Below are 10373 nucleotides of genomic sequence, written 5' to 3'. Positions count from 1 at the left end.
TATTTTTGTTTACATTTTGTTTTCTTAACTTGAGCTGGGGTTTGAGGGAGTGGGGTGGTGGGAGGGCAGTTGTGTGTGTGTGTTTAAAAACAGAAAAAGACTGTTAACTATTACACTGTATTGGTTGTACTGGAATAATTCTGCAAAAACAAAATAAAAACAAAATAAATAAAAAAAGTTGAACAATACAAGAGAAGACAAATACTGCCATCTAGTGTTGAAACTAGAGTAATATTAAAATATGATGGAGGATAATGATCATTCAAATAAAGTTTATAACAAAAACATTCAAACTAAAAACATGAGCCTTGAGTGTTTGAGCAAAGCTTTGTGACTGATACGTAATCCTTTATGTTAATATTAGAATAACAGAATAACGAGTGTCATTAGGATTATTACGCTGAAATTCATCTTATCACAGAAACAGACAGCTCAGGACATCAGCTAAGACTCAAATGATTTCTGAGTTAACCTGTCAGGTTATAAAAAACACCTGAAAAACTGATAAACAAACTTTATTAAATTCACTCTTCAAAGATAACACTGCACACTAAATGAAACACTGCAGCCCTGTTTTTACAGTGTGGGTCAGGAGACTTCTCATAAATAAAACACTGTCAGTCTAACTACAAATCTTCAGAAGTGTAACACTGAACCATGAAAGTGGATCCAGATGCAAGGCTTGATACACAAGGCAAAATTTCAGAGTCCTTTTAATCAAAGATGAGTCCACAGGGGGTGGAACAACCCGGGCAGAGGTAAGGTATTGAAACACGAGCACAACAAAGTAAGGCTGAAACAGAACGGGGCCCAAAGGAAAACCTGTACACAACAACAAGCTCACGTCAGAGCTGTTCACTGCGACAGAACTTTGCTATGGTGGCCCTGAAGGTCCAAACACAGAGACAACCTGCACGAGACTAAACACACACACAATCCGACACACACACAAATACACCTATAAAGACTCACACACATATTCATCTGGTTATAAGAACCACCTGGTGTGTGTGTGTGTGTGTGTGTGTGTGTGTGTGTGTGTGTGTGTGTGTGTGTGTGTGTGTGTGTGTGTCCTCAGTCTCTGCCGGATGGTCCCTGGGTGGAGGTGGACGGACAGGAAAGCAGCTCAGCAGGACATCCTCCAGCTGCAGACACCTTCTCCTCTGCCCGCAGACACAACTCCTGCAGGAAGTTTGCTGTCTCCATCACCAAGTCACTCTCATCATCTGTGTGGGACAAAAGACTAGCTCAGCAAGAAGCTCCCACCACAAGGTTGCTCTTATCACCTGTTTGGCAAAATACACTAGCTTAGCATAAAGGCTAACTACATGAAACTAGCTGTCTCCGCCACAAGGTTGCTATCATAGCTGTCTCCATCACCATGCTGCTCTCATCATCTGTTAAGCACAAGAGACTAGCTAAGCTTAGGTTATCAGCGGGAAGCTAGTACCAGGTCTCATAATCTGTTTAGGACCAGATCATTTCTTAGCTCAAAGGGTAACAGCATGGAGAGAGACAGCTAGCTGTCTCCATCACCAGGTTGCTTTCATCAACTGTTTAGACCAAAAGACTAGCTTAGTATAAAGGCTAAAAGCAGAAAGCTAGCTGTCTCCATCAACAGGTCACTTTCTTCATCTTTTTAGACCAAGAGACTAGCTTAGCTTAAAGGCTAATAGCAGAAAGCTAACTGTCTCAATCAACAGGTCACTTTCTTCATCTTTTTAGACCAAGAGACTAGCTTAGCTTAAAGGCTAATAGCAGAAAGCTAACTGTCTTCATCATCAGGTCGCTTTCTTCATCCGTTTAGTACAAGAATCTAGTTTAGCATAAACGCTAACAGCAGGTAGCTCGCTGTGTCCATGGCCTGATGGAACAGGTAGCCAAGTGCAGGGTTTCCCAAACTTTTCAGGCCGTTGACCCCCAAAATATAGGTACCAAAGACTTGCGACCCCCACTGTCCCTGGATGTAATAATGTGTCACTTCATAATTTATTTAGCAGGTGTGCAGAAAAATAGCCTAGCTACAGGCACATGTTGCTGTGTTTCCTGTGCTGTTATGAATTAACCTGCTGCTATTGTTGCTTTCGTTGATATATTTACAACAATGAGTAAATTATGCAATTACCCTTTAGTGTCTTGTGACCCCCACTTTGGGAACATTTTACCTAGTGCAGCACTAAGACTGGACTAAGGAGGTAAGAGGCAGCCCCCTCTCTCTTCCACCAGCTGCTCTACAGCTGGCTGACAAACATGACTCTGTTTAATGTGAACACAGTTTGTCTTCTCAAAGATCAGCATGAATCTTTGACCAGGAGGATCAGTTTGGAGTTTAACTGCAGACCTTCACCTTTCAGCTGTTTGAGTCTGGGCGTATTGTCCTCCAGGTCAGCATCCTGCTCCTGGAGAGAGCTGCACATCCTCTTATGTGTGAACCAGTGAAGCTTCTGACACACCAGACTGCAGTACAACACCTGAGAGGACAGAGAGAGGGTCACCTGAGAGTAAATAGCTTCAGGATTGATACACCCCTCTAATATTACAGTTTTCTTTCAACATATTGGACATAGATGACCTAACACAGTATATATATACAGTATAACACACTATAATACAATTTGATTTACTCTCAGATATAAACTCAGCTCAGTCAGGGAGAGACTGGACATCTGTCAGCTCAAACAGACTGCCACATTACTATAAGAGGATGTGTTTATCAGGTGGTGGTGAGAATGACCCAGGTCAGGTGTGAAATCCGTGCAGCTCCAGTGGTCTGCCTGAACCAGGTGTCACTTTAATTGTAAACTCTGACTCATACTCATAATACATAATAGTAGTACATAATAGAACATAGAGTACGGTCTAGATCTGCTCTTATGGAAAGAGTCTGAGGAGAACATTTTTTGTCATTTGGTGCTTTATAAATAAAGATTGATTGATTCATTGATTTACTGATACTGGGATATAACCTCTGACTCACAGCTTTGCAGAGGGAGCACCTCTTGTCAGCCCCCCTCTCTCCACATGCGGTGCAGTAATCAGCATCGACAAACGCCATCTGACCTGTCAGAGCCTGATTCAGCACGGAGAACGCTGTGGGATGGTTGCCCTGGAAACCAGTACACATCAGAGGTTGAACAGACGATCATCACACAGAAACATGATGGACAGTCAGCTGCTGCCAACACGCTCTTTATCACTGTGCTCATCTTCATCACTTACAATCTCTACCGTTGCAATGCTCCTCACCAACTGCTGCAGGAGCGTGGCCTCGCAGTATGGAAACTTCCGGATGCAGTCCCTGATGAACTTCTCCTGGTACTGGGGGAAACCGTCGCTGTCCCTCCCCCGCAGCAGGCTAAAACCAGGATAAACAAGAGATGGTAGTGTTTGTTATTTATTTAGAGACTGGTCTGATTAGTCATACGAGTCTAACCGGTCAAACAGGGCTGCTGATTATCCCTCTCGCAGACTCACCTCTTGATGAGTGCATCCAGCTTGTGGTCTTGTTTGTGCAGGAAGGAAACACATTTCTGCAACACACAGCTGATGTAGTGCAGCTTCATGGCCAGCACCTCATTCATGTCCTGTTGCTTCACACACTGCTCACACAGCAGGTCCATCACCTGGGAACACTTCTCCAGGGCCGCTACTTCCACCATTGCCGGGTTCTCCCTCACCAACAGGACAATCTGACAAACCAGATGGACAGTTACATTTGGACAGGGTGGAGGTCATACACTGAATCATCTGACAGGGTGGAGGTCATACAATGAATCATCTGACAGGGTGGAGGTCATACACTGAATCATATGACAGGGTGGAGATCATACACTGAATCATATGACAGGGTGGAGATCATACACTGAATCATCTGACAGGGTGGAGGTCATACACTGAATCATATGAAGAGTGGAGGTCACACACTGAATCATCTGACAGGGTGGAGGTCATACACTGAATCATATGAAGAGTGGAGGTCATAAACTGAATCATATGAAAGGGTGGAGGTCATACACTGAATCATCTGACAGGGTGGAGGTCATACACTGAATCATCTGACAGGGTGGAGATCATACACTGAATCATATGAAGAGTGGAGGTCATAAACTGAATCATATGAAAGGGTGGAGGTCATACACTGAATCATCTGACAGAGTGGAGGTCATACACTGAATCATATGAAGGGTGGAGGGCATACACTGAATCATCTGAAGAGTGGAGGTCATAAACTGAATCATCTGACAGAGTGGAGGTCATACACTGAATCATCTGACAGGGTGGAGGTCATACACTGAATCATCTGACAGTGTGGAGGTCATACACTGAATCATATGAAGGGTGGATGGTATACACTGAATCATATGAAGGGTGGAGGTCATACACTGAATTATATGACACGTTGGAGGTCATACACTGAATCATATGACAGGGTGGAGGTCATACACTGAATCATATGAAGGGTGGAGGTCATACACTGAATCATATGAAGGGTGGAGATCATACACTGAATCATATGAAGGGTGGATGGCATACACTGAATCATATGAAGGGTGGAGGTCATACACTGAATCATATGAAGGGTGGAGGTCATAAACTGAATCATATGACAGTTCAGGTTTGGTTCAGGTGTTCAGAGTTTGTTTGATTTTTTCACTGCCCAAAGACATCCTCATTGATCTTCATCCTCGTGATCTGCTGTTCTCCACTCCTGCAGAGGTTACTTTGAGCCAAGCCCAGTTTTCTTCTCCAAAGTCATTTAACAGGTTGCCAAAACATCCAACCAAAAGTCCTTTTCCATGTAGCCTCCCCAAACTCCATCACATACTCATGGTTTAGTTTCTGCAGCCAACCAGAGCTCCAGATCTCCTTGTCACCTGGTACTTGTTAGCTTCCTCCAGAGACTTGTTAGCTAGCCCAGCCCGAACAGTCTCCCTCTTCAGCGTCACACTTCTTTCAGCACCTAAGAGCCTTTACCAGGCATTCCAAGCTCGCCTGCACTACACATTTAGAGTCTGTCAGGCAACCTCATGCGCCACCTAATCCAACTCACCACCAGGTGGAGATCAGCCGTCAACCAGCTTCTTTCTTTACCCAAGTGTCCAAGACATGCAGACTACAAAGTTGATCATTGGTCATTGGCCTAAGGTGTTCTGGTACCAGGTACCCTCACGAACCCCCCTGTGCTCGAACAAGGTTTCATGACCAATCCATGACCAGTACAGAAGTCTAACCACAGGACACCTCTCGGGTTCTGATGTAGCAGGCCATTCCTCCACCCCCTCCAGGTGCTTTTCTATCACTGCCTATGTAGGCTTTTAATCCTGCAATGGAACCATTAATCCCTGGTCACCACCCATTCCAACCCCCAACTACAGATTCCAAGAGGTCCAGGTACTCTGATCTTACTCTGAACTGCATTTTGGTGCATGATAAGAAACCACAGTCAGGGTGAGCCTCTGAGACCTGTAAAACTGGTCTACCTCCAACACCATGCCACAAAGCGATGGGAAAGTATCCCTTCCAAAACACCCCTCACCCTGAGAGAGTCCAGCTCCTTCCCAGGAGTCCAAATTATTATGCAGGTAACCTTTTCTTGAAAATCTGGATGACTGATGTTCAGAAAGAGATAGTGTTTTAGTCTGATGTATTTAAGGCCTTGTGCTTTAACAAAACCCTTTTAGTTTGAATCTACAAAGCTTTCTAATGTCCTTTATCACAGACCACGTGTATATAGGTGTGCCACATTATTATGAAGGTCCTATTCAACTTTGACCATGGGCAAGAAAAGTGACCTGACCAAAGAGGACAAGAGTCAAACTGTCAAGAGTCTGAGTAAGAGGGGATCTACCAATGATCGAGCCAAGAAATGACAGCGTGACCACCGAACATTAAAGAGATACGTTCAATAAGTCAGGATGAGAGAAAACCCAGAGTAGAAGAAGTCTGTTGAACATCATCAAAGTGAGAACTGTCAAGAATCAAACCAGAGGTTGATCAAAGACCCTTAACTACCAGTCAGGCCGTTTTTAAAGCTGTGGGGCTCGATGATGTACCCAGGTCTACTCCATGTAGGACGCTAAGACGAGATGCAAAGGTCCAAAAGGAAAAGAAAAGACCTCTACTGAAGAAAACACATCAGGAAAAACGACTGGAATGGGCTCAACAACACATGAAGGCCAACTTCTCCAAAGTTATATTCACTGATGAGTGCTGGGCAACCCTTAAAGGACCAGATGGGGGGGCATCTGATTGGATCTCAATTGGCCATGCTGCTCCAACTCGACTACGACGTCTACAAGGAGGTGGTGGTGTTATGTTCTGCGCTGTCATTGTTAATGATGAACCTGTTGTTCCTTTCTGGGTTCAGGATGGTGTAAAATTTTCCTTCCATTGAGGAAAAGACATTCAGTGAAAGTGAAGAAGATGCTAGTGTTCATGCAGCACAATGCACCGTCACATGCCTCACGTTATTCCCAGGACAGGACGCCATCTCAGGGCTTTAAAGAGGATCGCCTCATGAACTGGCCTACCTGCTGACCCGATCTCAACCCGACTGAGAACTTGTGGTCAATAATAAAGAAGATTTACAGTGATGGCTGAAGTACAGCTCAAAGAGCATCTTTGGAAAGACACACAAGGTACAGCTCACAGAGTCAGCAGAGAAGTCATCAGAAACTAAATCAGTTTACAGTGACCTCTGACCCTCACTGAAAGAAAAGGAGGTTACATTGGACATTAGAGAAACACTTTAGATTTGAAATGTTTTAAAGACATTAACAGTTTTATTTTGTAAACAAATGTAAAGAAAACAGTTGCTTTTGTTGAAGTTTGAAAACAGTTGAGGTAAATATTATTATTTTCAATCAATTGAATGTTTTAAATGGTGCCTAGTTTTTAAATTTTCACAAGTTATATGCTCTTATCACCAACCTGCATAATAATTTGGCACACTCATTTCTGCAGATTCTGCATTTATTTAAAAACAGCTGACATACTTTGAAAAGCATCATTTTAACCACACAGTTGAAGAAATATATTCACTATCAGACTTAACAAATTTGAAAACGACTGTTAACATATTTTTTTAAATATTCACAAAACTGCAACTTGCATACTAATTTGGAACGCAGTGTAAGCAACCACAAGAAACTGCCCTGAAACACTGATCAGGTTTTTACCTGCTACTTAAAAATGGGATCATAAGAAAAAAACTCAAGAACATGCTGGTGAACTTGTTGATGAGTTAGTGGGTGGTTAAGAGCCTCACCTTAACCGGGTTAAGGTTTGTGGTCATGATGATCTTGTGAAGAGGTTCGGCTAAGTGGGAGGGCAGTATGGGCTCCCTCTCCAGACCCTGAGGGCGGGTGTAGTACTCAAGCCTTCTCGGGGAGAAGAAGTTATTTATCACTGTGACACAGTCGTGCTGACCTGGAGGAGAAGAGACAGGTTTAGTTCAGGTTCAGGGTCAGGTGTGGGCAATCAGGGTCTCTACCTGTAGATATAAACCAGTGTCAGGGTCTCTTGGGTTTCTTATGTGTTTAAGTTCTGACCTACAAAAGCCGCCATCTGAGCAGCAGTCCGTCCCACAGAGTTGACCTGGTCCGTCTCTGCTCCAGCGTCCAGCATCATGGAGGTGATCTCAGTCTTCCCTGAAAAAGGTGTGAGGTTCACAAATACAGACAGAACATGTTGAGGTTTAACTAACACCAGGGGGTCATCAGCTTTGGGTTTCTTTGATAAGCAGGTGTGTTTACCTGACAGTCCGGCAAACATCAGTGCTGTGTATCCAAACTCGTGCTGGTTACAGTTCACGTCAGCTCCGTGCTGCAGCAGCAGACGACAAATTTCAGCTTCACCTTTATACGCTGCATGCATCAGAGGAGTCATCCCATTCTGTATGAAAACACAGGGGAAGAAGAGGACAGTCTCTGATATACTCATAGATGCATTCAGGTCCCTGTCAGCAGACATGTCTCTGTGATGCATTCAGGTCCCTGTCAGCAGACATGTCTCTGTGATGCATTCAGGTCCCTGTCAGCAGACATGTCTCTGTGACACGTTCAGGTCCCTGTCAGCAGACATGTCTCTGTGACACGTTCAGGTCCCTGTCAGCACACATGTCTCTGTGATGCATTCAGGTCCCTGTGAGCAGACATGTCTCTATGATGCATTCAGGTCCCTGTCAGCAGACATGTCTCTGTGACATGTTCAGGTCCCTGTCAGCAGACATGTCTCTGTGATGTGTTCAGGTCTCTATCAGCAGACATGTCTCTGTGATGCATTCAGGTCCCTGTCAACGGATATGTCTCTGTGATGAATTCAGGTCCATCTCAACAATCATGTCTCTGTGATGCATTCATGTCCCTGTCAACAGTCATGTCTCTGTGATGCATTCAGGTCCCTGTCAGCAGACATGTCTCTGAGATACATTCAGGAACCCTCAGCAGACATGTCTCTGTGATGCATTCAGGTTCCTGTCAGCAGACATTTCCCTGTGAAGTGTTCATGTTCCTATAAGTCGACATGTCTCTGTGATGCATTCAGGTCTTTGTTGGCAGACATGTCTCTGCGATGCGTTTAGGTTCCTATCATTGGACATGTCTCTGAAATACATTCAGGTCTGTGTTGGTAGACATGTCTCTGTGATACCTTCAGATCTTTGTTAGCAGACATGTCCCTGTGATGCGTTCAGGGGCCTGTCATCTGTCAGTGACACTTTGTGTCTGTGAGCTACATGTAGTGTCTCTGTCTTTTGTTTGGCACTCTCTCAGTCGTCTCCATATGTTCGCGTCACAGTGAGAACAAACGTCAAACTGACAGCACTGATACATTAGGGGGAGGGTCACAGGCTTACAGTCTGTGTTATATCACAGGAGAATATACAGACTGGTGTAAAGAGAATCTGTGTAAAGAAAACATCAAAAATGACCATTATTATGTTGTTATGTATTTAATATTGATAACCCTACCTCATCAAGGCAGTTTATCCGTATGTTGTTGTTGGCCAGCAGCTTGGCTGCCTCCTGAACGTTGCCTAAAAAGGTTTAATGAAGTTTGAACATCAGAACAGAGGGGGTTCATAAAAATAAGGTTATTTACAAACTCCCAAACAACATCCAATTAATATTCAAAATTTACTGTACTATACTATACTGTACTATACTATACTATACTATACTATACTATACTATACTATACAATATAATATAATATAATATAATACAATATAATATAATATAATATAATATAATATTATATTATATTATATTATATTATATTATATTTGAACAAAACACAATTTAAAATAGTATAATATAATCTAACATAATATATAGTCCATCATAATGAATTTCATTATAAAGTTGATCAATTTGAACTCAGATACTTTTCCTGAAGATTCTTTTTTTTGTGAATATGTATCTTTACACATGCACACACACCCACACACCCCCCCCCCCCCCCCCCCCCACACACACACACACACACATATGCACACATTATTATCTAACGCTCCTGTAAGGATCTGTTCAGTTTGTGTTGATTTGTTGGCCCCTGTAGACAAAGCAGTGCATCTCCTGTCTCACTGATCTAGTCCTCCTTATCTGGTCATGGTGTTTCTGAGTCTGAATCTCCTTCTGCTCTAACAGTCTTGACTCGCTACCATTAACCTGAGACATGAAAGCTAAACCTATTTCTCTGGGGTGCTGGGACCACCAAACACCTCGCCTAGTTCTTCTATCATCCCTGAAAGGGCCTTGATTTGTACAAGCCTATGCTTATCCTGATCAGGATCATGACTCTCCCTCTAGTTGATCAGAGGCTACTGTAAACAGAGATTAAATAAGAAATGGTTTTCATTAACTTAATATACACACAATCCATCTAAGTGAGATGTGTATGATCATGTTTTTACCTGCAGAGATCACCTGCAAGATCCTCCGCTCCAAGTCTGATAGGTCTCCTCTCTGAGCCTCAGTCATCCTTAAAAAATAAAAACAGGTCCTGGTGTCTCCAAATCTGATGTGGTCTTGTGTGGACGTCTCTCCTAATCTGATGTGGTTTATTGGGTCCAACTTGAGGTCTCCAGGGGGACTGGGGGGGGGGGGGGGGGGGGGGGGGTCAGAGGAAGCAGCAGTAGTGCTGACAGTGAGTGGGCCTGGAGCATACCACTTTACTCAAAGGTAGGGGGGTTCAGAGCTCCGTTCCAGATATTTCATCTGTTATAAAAACAAAGACAGGGGGTCTGCACAAACGCAGCTTTGGGTCATGCAACCATGAGGGAGGCAGCACCAAATCTTGTCGTTGCAATGTTAAGTAATGAAGAGGTTATCAGCACCCTGGCTTATGCATGTGCTGGCCACAATAATTCCAGC

At 43.5% G+C, this 10373-nt stretch overlaps 1 protein-coding gene across 3 annotated transcripts; it reads right to left on the bottom strand.

Moving 5' to 3' along the window:
• Window positions 1–992: 992 nt before the first annotated feature.
• LOC117827634 (ankyrin repeat and MYND domain-containing protein 2-like) lies at window positions 993–10089 on the bottom strand. Of its 3 annotated transcripts, none has more exons than XM_034704253.1 (10): window positions 9914–10089; window positions 8970–9034; window positions 7755–7893; window positions 7551–7649; window positions 7268–7428; window positions 3475–3689; window positions 3220–3355; window positions 2978–3106; window positions 2348–2471; window positions 993–1226 (listed from the first exon to the last, which is right to left on the bottom strand). In XM_034704253.1, the coding sequence occupies exons 1-10, from the start codon at window positions 9978–9980 to the stop codon at window positions 1075–1077; spliced, it is 1287 nt and encodes a 428-aa protein (XP_034560144.1). In that variant the 5' UTR covers window positions 9981–10089; the 3' UTR covers window positions 993–1074. The 3 variants fall into 3 exon arrangements, with proteins under 3 accessions (XP_034560144.1, XP_034560145.1, XP_034560146.1); XM_034704254.1 differs by having other exon boundaries at window positions 3247–3355; XM_034704255.1 differs by lacking the exons at window positions 8970–9034; window positions 9914–10089 and adding an exon at window positions 8032–8178 and having other exon boundaries at window positions 7755–7957.
• Between the last annotated feature and the right edge of the window lie 284 nt (window positions 10090–10373).

The sequence above is a fragment of the Notolabrus celidotus genome, chromosome 16, assembly GCF_009762535.1.
Source record: "Notolabrus celidotus isolate fNotCel1 chromosome 16, fNotCel1.pri, whole genome shotgun sequence".
Classification (NCBI taxonomy): domain Eukaryota; kingdom Metazoa; phylum Chordata; class Actinopteri; order Labriformes; family Labridae; genus Notolabrus; species Notolabrus celidotus.
The sequence above is the reverse complement of the archived record's forward strand: the minus strand, read 5'-3'. Positions and strand labels throughout refer to the sequence as shown.